This window comes from Ovis aries, chromosome 13, assembly GCF_016772045.2.
Source record: "Ovis aries strain OAR_USU_Benz2616 breed Rambouillet chromosome 13, ARS-UI_Ramb_v3.0, whole genome shotgun sequence".
Lineage (NCBI taxonomy): Eukaryota > Metazoa > Chordata > Mammalia > Artiodactyla > Bovidae > Ovis > Ovis aries.
In genome coordinates, this window is record NC_056066.1 from 19975056 (window position 1) to 19990492 (window position 15437).

At 35.0% G+C, this 15437-nt stretch overlaps 1 protein-coding gene across 3 annotated transcripts in view; it reads left to right on the forward strand.

Moving 5' to 3' along the window:
• Positions 1 to 258: 258 nt before the first annotated feature.
• Positions 259 to 15437, forward strand: part of MALRD1 (MAM and LDL receptor class A domain containing 1) — a 600846-nt gene continuing 585667 nt past the window's right edge. For all 3 annotated transcript variants that reach the window (XM_042230497.1, XM_060397269.1, XM_042230498.1), the window contains exons 1-2: positions 259 to 592; positions 9575 to 9715. In XM_042230497.1, the coding sequence (XP_042086431.1) occupies positions 415 to 592; positions 9575 to 9715 (319 nt within the window). In that variant the 5' untranslated portion in view covers positions 259 to 414. The remainder of the gene's footprint in view (positions 593 to 9574; positions 9716 to 15437) is intronic.

The window sequence follows — 15437 nt, forward strand, 5'->3', positions numbered from 1 at the left end:
CATATAGAGCATTTTTATGTTGCTTCTAACTTTGAGGTGGTTTTCCTCCCATTTATGTGCCTGCTCTTTAAAAAAAAAAATTTTTTTTCTTTCAGGATATAGCATGATCATAAGGGCTTAAACTGTTTGAACATGGTATAACTAGGGCAATAAACATACATGCTTAGCTAGATATAGAAATGATGCAATTGGTCAGTTAAATATTTTCTAAAGACACTCCTCTGAAAGAGTAAATGAGCTGTCTTGGACTCATTTGTTAAGAGTTGTGGATGGTTACCAATAGTTTCCAGTCATAAGAGGTAAACCTGGAAATCAAAGAACAGAGGAAAGAAAAAGGATGTTTCCAGTTATGGACTCACCTGTGACAGCTGCCTGATCTCTAAGAGACATGTCAAGTGATGCTCCTCTGCCAGAATGTTAACTTTCCCAAAGAATGAAGCTTTGTGTGTCCTTTGGATTTCCTGTATTTTCATCTCCGTACTGGTTCAGCAAGGAACTGGAGTTTTTCAGTGTGACAATGGGGTCTCTTTGCCTCCTGACAATGTGTGTGACTTCACAGATCAGTGTGGTGACATGAGCGATGAACGGCAATGTAAGTTTCCTTCCTCTCTGTCCTCTAAGTCCTGTCCACCTTTAATCCAGGGGCTGCTGAGTTGCTTGAGGAAGTTCAGCTAGATGCCTGATTCTGCACAGAGTTCATTTCTATGACTTCAGTGTCAATCAGAAACTAAAAGACTCTTTTTCAGACATAAAGAGCAGACTGATGGACACAGGGCGGGGACGGTGAGGGTGGGATGAATTGAGAAAGTGGCATTGAAGCATCGTCAGTCGCTCAGTTGTGTCTGACTCTTTGCGACCCCATGGACTGCAGCACGCCAGGCTTCCCTGTCCATCACCAACTCTCGGAGCTTACTCAGACTCAAGTCCATCAAGTTGGTGATGTAAAATAGATAGCCAATGGAATGTCACTGTATGATAACAGGTAACTCAAATTTGGATCCTGGTCTGACAGTCTAGACGGGTGGGATAGGATTGCGGGGGTAGGAGGGAGTTTCAAGAAGTAGGGCAAATACATGTACCTGTAGTTGATTCATGTTGATATGTGGCAGAAAGCAACACAATATTACAAAGCAATTATCCTCCAGCTAAAAATAAATAAATTTAAAGAAACAGATCCACAAATAAAAATAACTCTACTTAAATGTTATCAAATTGCTAAGATTCTTCTTGATGGGCTGTATTTTGAATCAGTTTTTACTGAATATAAAGAGGGAATGAAATGCAAAAAGATAAGTTTAATGTTGTTATCCACGAAGCAAGGTTTTTAAAAAACTTAGTCATGCAGTTTTAAAGTGTGGTGATGAAAATTATGAGCTTAAGTTGGAATATAGTTATGGGAATATTTAATATTAATTTAAGATTGAATGAGGAGGTTTTATTTTTGCTTATATGATACTCCCACCACATGAGTTGGTATCTGTTGTACACAGAGCATAACTGATGAATATCCTGTGATTCTAAGGCAGAGGAAAGAGGGGAAGCCTTAGAGAGTTCAGGGCCTTGATTTGGATCCTGGGTCAGCCATCTACTAATTGTGTAATCTTGGACCTCCAGTTTGTTATAAGAAGTCATAAAATGAGATAAACTGATCTCCCTGGTGGGAAAATACTCCTGGTATAACATTAATAAAAAGTTCACTTAGGAAGATACAGGTAAAGACATGTATGTTTCTATAGTTTCCATTACAGTATCACATCCTGAAAATAGACTGCATTTCATCAATGGAAGGAGTGCCATTCCTACAAGCAGCCACCTTTTATAAACAACATTTTCATACAATTAAATGGGTCCATTATTGATTTGTAGCAACCCTCAGATACCTGGGGCACTAAGTCTGGTATTTTAGAGCAATTTACTCAAACAGTTTCTGTTTCGTGTTCAGAAACGATCTTAATTAGTGCTTACAGAATTCTTCATCTTCTCCTACATAAAGCTCTACATATTTGCTTTGTTGGAATTTGTAAATTCAGTTGTTACGACAAAAACAAGAAAAACTGGAAATCTTCTCTTTGGAAGGAAACAGGTGAGGGATTTTTCTCCTACAGTTTGTGATTACAATCAGGCTGTTAGGAACTATTAAACACAAACTGCACCGAAAGAGAAGGATTCATTTATATTTGTCCAGTTTACCCAGAGAGGCCACCTGTGGACGCACTGCCCTTTCTTTGGCCTGTCTGGCAGAAGCCATTACTATTCTTTGAGCAGCAAAGGGAAACCACTTGGCTGGTTTGACCAGAAGTGCAAAGTCCCTTCCATTAATAATCCCTCTGAAGCTTCCTTTAGCACGATTGCTCTGATAACATGAGTGGTTCTGCTTTGAGGAAAAGGTTAATGTGAAAGAAGGGAAGAGTTGCTGAGCAGGAAAGATCTGGCTGCATGAAAGATTCTAATAACCCCAGACTGAGAGAAGCATGAAGGAACAGATCTGTCGAATAAACAGATTTCATTTTAAATGTTACCCTGGGGAAGTCACCCCTTGGCTTTTTCACTTTTCATTTTCATTTCTGAGAAGTTCCACTTCGGTATTTTATTTAAAATGGGATAACCATAGATAAAATTGACAATCACTTTAAAGCATGAATTTCTTTTGTATACCACACTGGAGGGGAAATATTGTGGAGGAATCATGATAGCAAAGAAGTTTTTCTCTTGAAAATTTATAATGCTAAACTTACAGACAAGATGTTTTTTTTTTTTCTAAAGCTAACTTTATTATGATGTTTAAGCAATCACATTTTTGGGGAAAAAAGCAATCTGTGACCCTCTTTAAAGTCCAAATAATGTGAGCTCTAGAGAATGGATTAATATAATTTTAAAAATGAAATTGGCATAGTTAAAATTCAGATGCAACTAATTCTATTAATACTTTTTTGAAAATTTTCTTATTTTACATGATGGTCCTATTTTCAGAATATTTGAACATATTATTTTAACTCAGTATTTTTTTAAGAGAGTAAATTTAGAAAGACTAAATCTTCAGAATGAAATAAATTATGTATACATGATATTGAACAAATAAATTTTGAGCAAGAAAAATAATTTTTAGGTATAGCAATTAAATGTTTTTAATGTTGACAAGAACTTCCCTTTACTAGAATTTATTAATATCCTGAGCCAGGGAAATAAGTGTTGTGGTACTGCTCTAGGTTGTTTTTTTTTTTTTTTTTTTAATTATGTTTCTCATGTCACATTGTCTGCCTCCATGCGGTACCCCATTGCCTGGTCTGCCTCATTCTGTTAAGTTTTATTAGTTTAATTAAACTAAGCAATAGTTTCTTTTTTAGCAATCATGCAAAATTATTTGATGTCCAAAGGCTTTATTGTTTTATTTTTATTGAGCGACAAAACAGTAATGTTACTTATGTTACTATCATTCAGATAACAAATGAACCATGAGATAATAACCTATACTATTGATACAATGTTGAGGTATATCCCATGCAGTGGGTCTCTACTACTGGAATACTGCCAGAAAATATTCCTAGATAATTACTTGAGCATACTTGAAGTTAGTTTTAACATTAACTGTTTAACTTTTAAATATTAACTGTTTAACATTTAAACATTAACTGTTTAACATTTATGTTTAGAGCTGAATTTACTGTGACTCAAAAATGGAAAAATATATTCAGTTATAAAATTTCTCTCGTACTTACATGTTTTGCTTAAGAATACTGCCATTTAGTCTCTTTTGTTTATTTTGATATGATGAAATACATCACAAAGTTTTAAAGTATTACCTAACTTCTTCTGCAAACTTTTTGGATTTAGGAATTTTTCAAAAGGTATTTACTTCATATAAATCTTTGTATGTGAAATGTGTGAAAATTACCTCAGAGGTACATTCTGAAAATCTGAGAGGTGATAGTGTTTATTCAGATGATATTAAGTACAAACATTGTTTCTTCAGTAGGATGACATAAATGTCAACTACTTTTAAAAGTGATTGTAATTGCAGAAGTTCATTGAAGTATATGAAGATAAACATTAATAGAGTGAAATGTGAGTTTTCATGTACAGTATTTATCTTACCACTACATTGTATGCAAAATGAATTTTCTGTATGCAAGAGTGATAACTTTCTATTAAAGGTCCCATATTCACCATTACTGACAGCGGTGAAAAGTGGTAAGATCTTTTGGCCAAACTGCTGCTCTGAAGTAGAGAATTGTTTGTAAGCAGCTATATAACCTTTATAATACTCATGTAATACTACTGCAGGTTGGAGTAAATGCCACACATAGTCAGTATTTCTGTAGAAATCACCAGACAATTAGATTCAGAGAATTCCTTTGAATTTTGCTAATCTTGAGTAACAGTATTACAGTTAAAATAATGATTTGGAAATCTGATGGTATCTGTGTCAAATTCTTGCCAAAGATGTGCTTAATGGCTTGAGATTAAAGGCAACTATATGACAAGATTCCAACCTAAGTAACATTAGATAATTCTGGTGTGAGCTATGGAACTTCTTATTCCATTTGCTATCACATACCTTTCTGAATTAGGATTTTTCCTATTTTTGTCTCATTGAAACTATTAAAATTAATTCAGTGTGAAGTATAAACATTTCCCTGATAAAATCAATTAATGGTTTCAAATTGCTCAGCCAAATAATAGCACTCTTTCATGGAAATTTACTTTTGAGGATAATTAAAATTTACTTTTATTTAATTGGAGTATTTTGAATGTATTTTTATCCTTTGCAGGAACCAGCCATTAATTTTTAAATTAAATGAGGGTAAGGGAGATAATTCTTTGTGAAAATTTTTTATATACTATCTACATGAGGGAAATCATCTTCTAAACAGTAAAATGTATGTAAAAGTTTGTGACTATGAAATACACAGCTTTCCTCAAAAAGGAATGGGATAAAAACACTTAATCTTGGACTAGAAGGAAATTAACCTTAACACACTAATGGCTATATATGGAAAATCCACAGGTAACATTATACTCAATGGTGACAGACTGAAAACTTTTTCTTTAAGATCTGGAGCAAGATAAGTTGCCCTCTTTAATCACCTCTGTCAGCATAGTACTAGAAGTCCCAGCCAGAGCAATTAGACAATAAAAAGAAATTAAAGCCATTAAAACTGGATATGAACACAAAAATTTATCTCTGTTCACGGAAAATGGGATCTTAACTGTAGAAAATCCTAAAAAGTCTATGAAAAAAATGTTAGAAGGAAGAAACAAATTAAGCTGCCAGATTCAAAATCAACATACAAATGTTAGCTGCATTTCTGTACACAATGAACCATCTAAAAAGGAAATTAAGAAAAAATTCCATTCATAAAAGTGTAAAACAAAATAAAATACCTAGGAATAAACATAGCCAAGGATATGAAATCTAAAAATTGTTGGCTGGAGGAAATTAAAGAAGACCCAAATAAATGCAAAGACATCTCATATTCAGGGATTGGAAGAATTAATAGCGTTCAGGTGTCAGTAGTACCCAAGTATCCTCCAGCAGATGAATGAGTAAATAAGATGTGGTAGATACATACAAGGAGAAAGCAATGGCAACCCACTCTAGTACTCTCACCTGGAAAATCCCATGGACGGAGGATACTCGGGGGCTGCAGTCCATGGGGTCGTGAAGAGTCGGACACAACTGAGTAACTTCACTTTCACTTCTCACTTTCATGCATTGAAGAAGGAACTGGCAACCCACTCCAGTGTTCTTGCCTGGAGAATCTCAAGGATGGGGGAGCCTGGTTGGACACGACTGAAGCGACTTAGCAGCAGCAGCAGATACATACAATGGAGTATTGTTCAGATTTAAAAAGGAAGGACATTCGGACACATGCTACAACATGGATGAACCTTGAGGGCAATTATATTAAGTGGAATAAACCAATCGCAAAAGGACAAATATTTTATTCCACTTTTATGAGGTACCTAGAGTAGTCAAGTTTATAGACAGAAAGTAGAATGGTGGTTTTGAGGGGCCGAGGGGAGGGAGGATGAAAAGTTGGGGGATATGAAACAGTTGTGAACTTGGAGGGTGATGATGGTTGCATATTAGTGTGAATGTATTTGTTACCATAGAGCTATATACTTAAAATGACACATTTTATGTATGTCTTGGCACAATTTCTAAGAAAAGCAGGATTTATTATTAAGGAAAGACTACAACTCTGACTCATAGAACTTTCAAGAGGGAAAAAACGTGCATTATTAATATAGGCCCAGGCAAAACTGTGAAATAAATGCCTTCCATCTCTCCTTTTTAGAATTTCCTAATTCTTCTATTTTCTATTTTTTAAGAACTTCATTATTGTGACGACCTACTCATACTAAGTTAATCCTGAATTCTGCATCAATTTCTTCTCCATTACCGCTATTAAATTTTTTTCTATTTTCTATTTTCTCAGAAGCATGCCCTATGTTAACTATCACTTGAGGATACTTTTAAAAATATTTTCCCCAATTACGGTGTTAATGGTCACATTTCTGAATGGCTCTGCAATAAAATTTTAATGAGAGAATCTGGCATGGTGGAAGCCAATTCAGAAGATGATCGGGTCTTCCAAGCAACCTCAAAGAACAAGATAGAGACAGTTTCTTTTTGACAATAGTACACTTGACCTATGGTATCACAAAATTAAAAGCAAAATGATGAGTTTCTCAAGTTCAGAAAGCTCAGGAACATGATTCTTTGGGTAAATTCCTGCATCCATTCCTCCTTGTTCCATATCGAGTCCAACTGCAGCATTGCTATAATAGCAGATAAATCTCCACACAGATTTTACTATAGCATGTACTGTCAGATTTGAATGTAGATGGGTGGCATAGCAGATTATAAAAGGCAAATCAACCACAATTCAAGGAAAATTGTTCAAATGGCTTAAAATGCCCAGTTCTCTACTGGGAGAAAAATGAGTACTTAGAAAATTTTCTGATGGATTTTTTGAATAACCCAACAGTTATGAGACATTCATGATTGCTTCTTTTTAATAAGAATGAGTTGAAAAATGTATGCTCATTAGATTCATGCTGTAATGAAAAGAACCCCTGTTGAGACTATTCAGAAATAAAAATGTTTTATTTAGCTACTTTGTAGCTCTAACACTTCAGAATACATCATCATTATCCTTGTTTATTAAAGAGAACAAAAACATTGAAAACAAACATCAACTAAGTAATTTTAACACAAGGTAATTTCTTGGTATTTAAAAACTGACACCTATGTGAAAATGTGAGTATATTTCATACACATAATTGTTGAAATACAGTGATAAAAATACTTTTGCGAATATTTTGTAATCAGAAATAGATCATTGGAAACACTGCTGGGAGCTGAAAGAGACTTAAACAGATACATATTTATGTAGGCTATTGCATAGCTATTTGAATGACACAGACACATTTATATACAAATAGCACATAATTTACTTCATTTTCTGTTCAACTAGATTCTTGGATCAGTAGGAGTCCATGAGGTAATAAGTCAGGTATTCCAGCAATCCTGACTTCCCTGGTGGCTCAGACGGTAAAGGGTCTGTCTACAATGTGAGAGACCTGGGTTCAATCCCTGGGTTGGGAAGATTCTCTGGAGAAGGAAATGGCAACACACTCCAGTACTCTTGCTTTGAAAATCCCATGGATGGAGGAGCTTGGTGCAGGCTACTATCCATGAGGTCACAAAGAGTTGGGCACAACTTCACTTTCACTTTCCAGCAATTCTAAATATTTTAAAGGCCTTAAGGCAATTGTAAATTTAATCACAGTATGATTCATAGACTAATCAAGTTTCTTAGTTTTTAGGTAGAAGGACATTGCTTCTACCTGGAAATATTGGTTTCCTTAGGTTGAGTAGAAACTCTTATCTACTGACCTTTAAATCTAGGTATTTGGTAAAAATGGGTTAGTGGATTAACATTGAGACCTTAAGAATTCAGGTTTTGAAGTCAAAAAAGACCTGGGTTCTACTTTTGGCCCCAGCATTCACTTGCTGCCTGCTTTGTAAGGTTGTTGTAAAGAGCTCAGTTCAGTTTAGTTCAGTTGCTCAGTCATGTCTGACTCTTTGCGACCCCATGAATCGCAGCACGCCAGGCCTCCCTCTCCATCACCAGCTCCCGGAGTTCACTCAGACTCACGTCCTTCGAGTCTGTGATGCCATCCAGCCATCTCATCCTCTGTCGTCCCCTTCTCCTCCTGTCCCCAGTCCCTCCCAGCATCAGGGTCTTTTCCAATGAGTCAACTCTTTGCATGAGGTGGCCAAAGTACTGGAGTTTCAGCTTCAGCATCATTCCTTCCAAAGAACACCCAGGGCTGATCTCCTTTAGAATGGACTGGTTGGATCTCCTTGCAGTCCAAGGAACTCTCAAGAGTCTTCTCCAACACCACAGTTCAAAAGCATCAATTCTTTGGTGCTCAGCTTTCTTCACAGTCCAACTCTTGCATCCATACATGACCACTGGAAAAACCATAGCCTTGACTAGATGGACCTTTGTTGGCAAAGTAATGTCTCTGAGTAAACTACTGGAAGTAGAAAGCCTATCACTGACCTTCCTCAGTAAATTTTACCTAGAATATTCCTATTAATATTACAGAATACAGCTGCTTTGTAAAATCTTTCAATAAGGAATCTAGGACTAAAATTAATAAAACAGACCATTGCTGGTAAAGCAGGTTTAGCTAATGTTGTTTAAAACTGTCATTTTTAAATTGGCTCTTAGTACTCACATGGATGATTGCAAGAACATGCACCAGATGTATTACTAAGTAATATTTTGACCAAAATATGACAAAATAAAAATGAAGTTTTTGTGACTGGGTTGCCAAGGACTGTCTTATCTATTAGTCAGATTAAGCACTGTGGCTAATGTAACCAGTCAGGACAAGAACAAACTTGTCAAAGGAAAATCACCTTTACTAAGAGCTGCAACCCAGGGATGGTATATTTGTGGTTGAATTAATCTATTTTTCAGAGAGTGACATTTGCGGATGTTGGATAACAGAATAAAGCCCACTCTGGATGATTATCACAGCAACCAGGTGTGTCCAAATCCTTTCCTTTCTCCCAAGCCTGTTGGATCGCTTGTACCCAGAGAAAATGGAATTTAAAAAAAAGCCAGAAAATACCCTTTTTGTGGGTGATTAAAATACATTGTATCATTAGATCTTCATAGAAATCAGTCAAGGGAGAAAGGACAGGATGTCAGTATTTTAGTTTCACAGGTGAAAAAAAGGGCTTGGTGTGGGTAAGTGGTTTAGCTAGGCCCTCAGTAAGAGATAAAATCAGGCCTAGGTCCTCAGTCTCATGGCCTCATGTGTGGCATTCTGTCTGTATGACCACACTGGTTTTTATGTGTGGGGATTTATTTGAATGTCATGTGCAGAAAACCTTTGCATCGATAAAGTAGACTGAAATTGTGAAAAACGATCCACATAAATAAATCTTTTATTTATCGTTTGTTCCTAATCTTTCTTTTTTCATGTATTGTATTATTTCTTAAGTAGACACATAGGGTTTTGGAAGCTAATTTCTTTTCTCTCTCATTAGGCTCGGATTATGAAAGATGTGATTTTGAGGATGGGCTCTGTAGTATGATACGAGATCAGAGTCTGCGACTTGGCTGGACAAAGAGGAATGGGCTGATCGGCCAGTCACCTCCATTTTATGATCACAGTGGTGATACGTCTGGTAAATGCTTTGAACTTTATTATTCATTTTTGTCAAACAGTTGGTTAGGACAGTAAAATCTTGGGGATGTTTAGAGATTGTGATTATAATGTCTAATTTGATATCTTCTTTAACCATATTCAAGATATTTGTGATTCTAAGGTGTCATATTGTTGTTGTTATCTGGTTGCTAAGTCATGTCTGACTCTTTGCAACCTCATGGGCTGTAGTCTATCAAGCTCCTTTATCCATGGGATTCTCCAGGCAAGAATACCAGAGTGGGTTGCCATTTCCTTCTGCAGGGGGTCTTCCCAACCCAGGGATCAAACCCTTGTCTCCTGCACTGCAGGTGGATTCTTTACCACTGAGCCACTCAGAATCTAAAATGTCGTATTAGATACTTATAATTGGGTTCCTGAGATCCCCAAGGACTATCTAGATAATTGGGATTTTCTAGCTATTTTGACTCTCTCTGAAAACTGTGAAATTTAAATGTAGCAATCCTACATAAATTAATTTGTCAAATATCTTTGCTTTTGGCTCGACTGATTGTAGTAATGCTCATTTTCTTTGGCTGCCGAGAAAGCACTGATGGGTTGACCACTGGCCTTTGAGTTGGCTCTAGACCCAGATATTTATTTGTTTTATTTGTTAGCTAATGAACTTCATTCATTCACCATTTTATACTAGAAAATTAAGATATTTTAGTGAACAGAAATTGACCTTGTGCCTGCTTTCATCCGATGGCCTTATACGTGATATGAAAAGAGGTAATCTTTGGCCTGGCACAACTAATTGAAGGCTGGTGATTTTTTAAAGTTTGTATTTCTCTCAAATAAATACAATTAAATGTCATATATGAATGTTTCCCTAAAGATAACTTTTTCTTTTTGGCTGTACCATGCAACTTGTGGGATCTTAGTTCCTCAACCAGGGATCGAACCTGGTTCCATGGCAGCGAATGCCCAAGTCTCAACCACTGGACCCCCAGAGAATTACTTGCTTAGAGATAATTTAGAGCAATTGCATATTAATTGTTTGGAAATGTTTAGATAAATAGCATACATGTCGTTGGAATCCCAGCGCTGACACTTACTAAGTATATAATCTTGAGCAATTTACTTCATTAAAACTTGGTTTACTCAATTGTAAAATCTATCTTGGATCAGATTTAAGAGCTAAATAATATATTTTGAGTAGAACTTGTCATAAACTATCTGATGCAAAGTTGATATTTAATACATTCCTGAAAAATTTTGGTTTTCCTAATTTTAACTCTTCTGTAAGTAAAATGTTCATCTTCCTTGACTTTGATGACTAAGTTTTAAAAAAAGAATTTTTAACCATTGTTAGGAAAAAGCCAACTTTTCCACCACCACCCCTGTCCTCTCCCCCCCGAAAAAAGACCAGCTTCACAAACAGGACCAGTGATGCACGACAATACGTAAAAGTTTTATCGTGAATTCAGTTGAACTAGATGGTGCCACTGAATCTGGTTCCCAGATTTTAGCCAGTGTAATACCATTTCCCTTTTAGAACCTTCCCACCGTTTCTTCCTTGTACTTTACAAGATTTTTCGCAGTATACTTTTACTTACTGTAGTCTCCATCATGGGCAGAAGACTTGATACTTTGATATTATGTCATATGTAGCTCTTACTCCATTCTTGCTTGCCTCTTCATCTGGAAGTTAGACAACATCAGAATCTCCACCTCTTTTCTGTTCTCCTCCTTTTCATCCCTCTTTCTTTCCTTCTGTCTATTTTCTCATTTTGCCATGCTAATTTCTTGATAGCCTAGTTAAGAGATAAAGTGGGATCATTTATATCAAAATTGAGATGTTATACAGGCAGACACTCTTTTATCTGTATCACTTGGTTTCACTCCAGATCTTTGGAGTCAGACTCATTGGGTTTGAACCTTGGCCCTGCTAACCTGCTTACTATGTTGTTTCAGTTTCCTCATCTGTAAAATGGTAATAATAATATAAGCCAAAAAGGAAAAAGGAGGCAAAATTTTGATTAGCATAGTAATGAAAAGCTAGTGATTTTAATAATAGTGATGTGTCTCATAACTACAATTAAATGTTAAAATATGAGTTTTTCCCTAGAGATAATTTTAAATAAGCAAATGTTTTGCCTTCAGATATAAAGTGTTGAAAATGTTTATGGAAAAATAGCTATGGTGAAATCTTGTCTTAATTTAAAAATTCTTATTTCATGAGTTTTAATAAAATTTTTGATTAACTTACACTTGAAATAATTTGCCAGTGCTCCAGATTAAGTTTCATCATGTAATCAATGCCTTGAGAAGTTTTCTGAGCTAATTTTGAAAATCTTTTAGACCATTAAAAGCATCACTGTGCTGATGTTTGATGTCTACTAAAGCTTGAAGCAGTGATTAAGATATAGCACTGATTTTTAAAAGTATATAACATTGCAATTTGATAATATTATTACAAAAATTCAAATACATCTTTGCAATTACAGTAACACTTTTTTAAAAGGATGGACTATAACAATTTTTCTTGTAAGAGTATAAAATTTTTTCTTGTAACTCATAAATGAGTTTTTCTTTTAATTCTTATAAATATATAAGTATAGAATAATTCTAGAGTTCAACTAATAGTAAAGGTGATACATGAGGTTTTTAAAATGTATAATTATCTGTAAACTTAAACTGTATAGGTTTATCAAAGATAAAAAAATTACGAAAAGTTAATATTTCCTTTTATACCACAGATTATTTTCCTTATTTGAATATTTAAAATTAGGTTTAAATGGAATTATGAGAACTTTTGTGATTTTAACCAGTTGTTAAACTGGGTCTAAAGTCCATATACTGTATTATGAAACACACTATTAAACAGCATCCAGTCTTTTCATTTTGTCCTAGGAAAGTATGATTGTAGTCTAGAACTGAAATCCCTTTGCTGTTCTCCACAGACACGCCTGCAGGGCCCATTTCTAGAGCATTTCTTTGATCGTTTGGGATTGTTGGGCAGTTTCAGTCAGTCTGTTGTTGGCCCCAGATGTTATATCCTGTTCCAGGCAACTATAAAGTTAAAATACTTGCCAGTTGTTTTCAACACATGCCTACCATGAGGAGTCTATTTGCACTGGGCAATTTTAGACAGCCTTACAAGTGATGGCTTTCAGGAAACATGCATGCTCTGTCACGTCCAACTCTTTGCTAGCCCATGAACTGTATAGCCCGCCCGGCTCCTCTATCCATGTTATTCTCCAGGCAAGAATACTGGAGTGGATTGCCGTTTCCTTTGCCATCAGGAAACATCAGTGAGGTCAAATAATGATAATTATTTGGTAATGAGGCTTGAAAGAGTTTTAGCTTCATTCTGCTCATTCCTATGGTTGCCATACTGCACCAGGAACGTTATAGTTGCTATGGGGCTTGAGAGTGGGCAATGGGAATAGGGCAAATTAAAAAAAAAAAAGCCTAAAATTTATTGAAATTCATTTTTTTAAAAACTGAGATTCAGTTATCTATTGAATAAAAATTCTCCAGTTCTCTGAATTTTATTATGGTCATTTTGCCAGTATTTTCATTGCTTTTATGGAGGAAAAAATTTTCAGAGATCTTTACACTGGCAATTTTGTTAATATCATCCTCATATTTTTGTATGTTTTATGATTTCCTAAAGTGATTCACCTAGCCCTTTACCACTGAAGCAGACTTAAATTGATATGGCAGCATTTATTTACACACTGCTAGCAACTATAAGGGATTACTGTTTGAGAGTATCCTTTGACACAGTTTTAGCAAATATTATGTGGCTATGTTGACTTGTGAATTTAATGAACAGGAATGAGCCAAAACTTGATTCAATAGAAATGGAATTTAATAAATAGAAATTATCATCTTGAAGGAGTTTGTACGCAAGACTGCTATTTTACCTCTGTTATCTGAGCTGAGCCATTTTTCTGTCACAGATGAACCTACTTTTTCTTTTCCAAAGTTTTAATATTCTAACTTTTGCCTCATGCCTTAGAGCTTGTCACAATGATCCATTCCTGCAGCCTGAATTTTTTTGGATAGTATCTCACTGTTAAAATACTCAAGTTTTTTAGTTCCTTTAAATGCATTGGTTTCTATGCAGGAGCAATAGGATTTATATTTATTCTGCTTGTATTCATTACTATTAATCACTTAGAAGTTGGAAAATGGAGAAAAGGCAAGACTGCCTATCAGTCATTGAAGAAAGTGAGACTGAAAATTCTACCTTATCTTTTCTGAGGATCAAGGTTGGTGGAATTCACTGCCAAAATTATTGAATTTAGCCCTCAAAAACTTGATTCATGGTTTTTATTGCTTTCATATTTTATATACTTTTTTGTCATCAATCTTAAGTTTACATTGGAGTTTTACTCCTATACTTACCCAGCAACTAGGAAGAAAAACCCCTTTAATGTAAACATTTGAAATTATAAATGATATCATGTCATCTTATTTTATAATATCATTAATCCCTATTTTATGATTTTAATAGTTAGCAACTTCATCACAGGGTTATTTTAAATATGTTTTAAAGATATGCTATGCAGTTCCTTTTATGGATGCATGCATAAAATGGGAATTTATGAATCAGATGAATCCGTTCAGTTCAGTTGCTAAGTTGTGTCCAACTCTTTGCAACCCCATGCACTGCAGCATGCTCAGCTTCTCTGTCCATCATCAACTCCCAGAGCTTGCTCAAATTCATGTCCATCGAGTTGGTGATGATGAATACACTGAAACAAATATGGTAGAGATAAATAGATGACATGTGATGATGACAATGATATGTGTATATGTGATATGATACTTACTACTAGTCTCCCTCAAGGACTAAGAATGGTGAGTGGACAGGACATTGAGAACCTTTTAAAAAAAATCGGCTTCGTAAGTCCCTTCTTGATGGTGAAAGCCAGTGGCAAGAAAGGGTATCAGATGAGGGAATGAGCTTGTGGAAAATATTTTGCTGCCAGGGATCTGCTTCTTTCTTTTTTTAATCATAAACTTGATAACTAAAGCCCCAGGGAAAGCAAAAGAACTTTCTATACTTTGATATTCTCCAAGGGATATCTCCAGCTATGAATTAAAGAAATTCTATGCTGATAGGGAGCAACGTAAAACTGAGCATGCAAAAAGAGTGGATATATGCATAACTGATTTACTTTGCCTTTGGACACCTGAAACTAACACAGCATTGTGAATCAACTATATTCCAATAAAAATGTTTTAAAAATTGCTTGTGTATTAAAAAAATACTTGTTATTATCACTAAATTAGAATTAAAAGTTAAAAAGGTATTGCTGTATTGGGTGTATTTTGAACACTTTTTTACCCCATGAAAAGAAAGCTTGTTACTGGAACAAATGCTAAAGGATCTTAAGTTGTTTCTGAATTTAAACTTTATTTCTTATGATAACCTGAACATTATCATTTAATTTTGGACACAATATAGAATAATTCAGTGTCATAAAATGTACTAAATGACAGTTCTTATTTATAGCATACCTAACTTAAATATCTATATAATTTATTATTTTATTGAAAATGGTGTTCTATTACATAATGGCTAAAATGTATCCATCTGATTTTTAAGACCAAGCTTTGAAAACTAAATATGTTTAAGTAATTTCCTTGACAAATGAAAATAACTTTTTCTTTATGTATCACAAATGCTTTTTAGGAGCTGAATATTTATAAACAGTAATTATGGGCCCATTGAATAGTGTTACCAT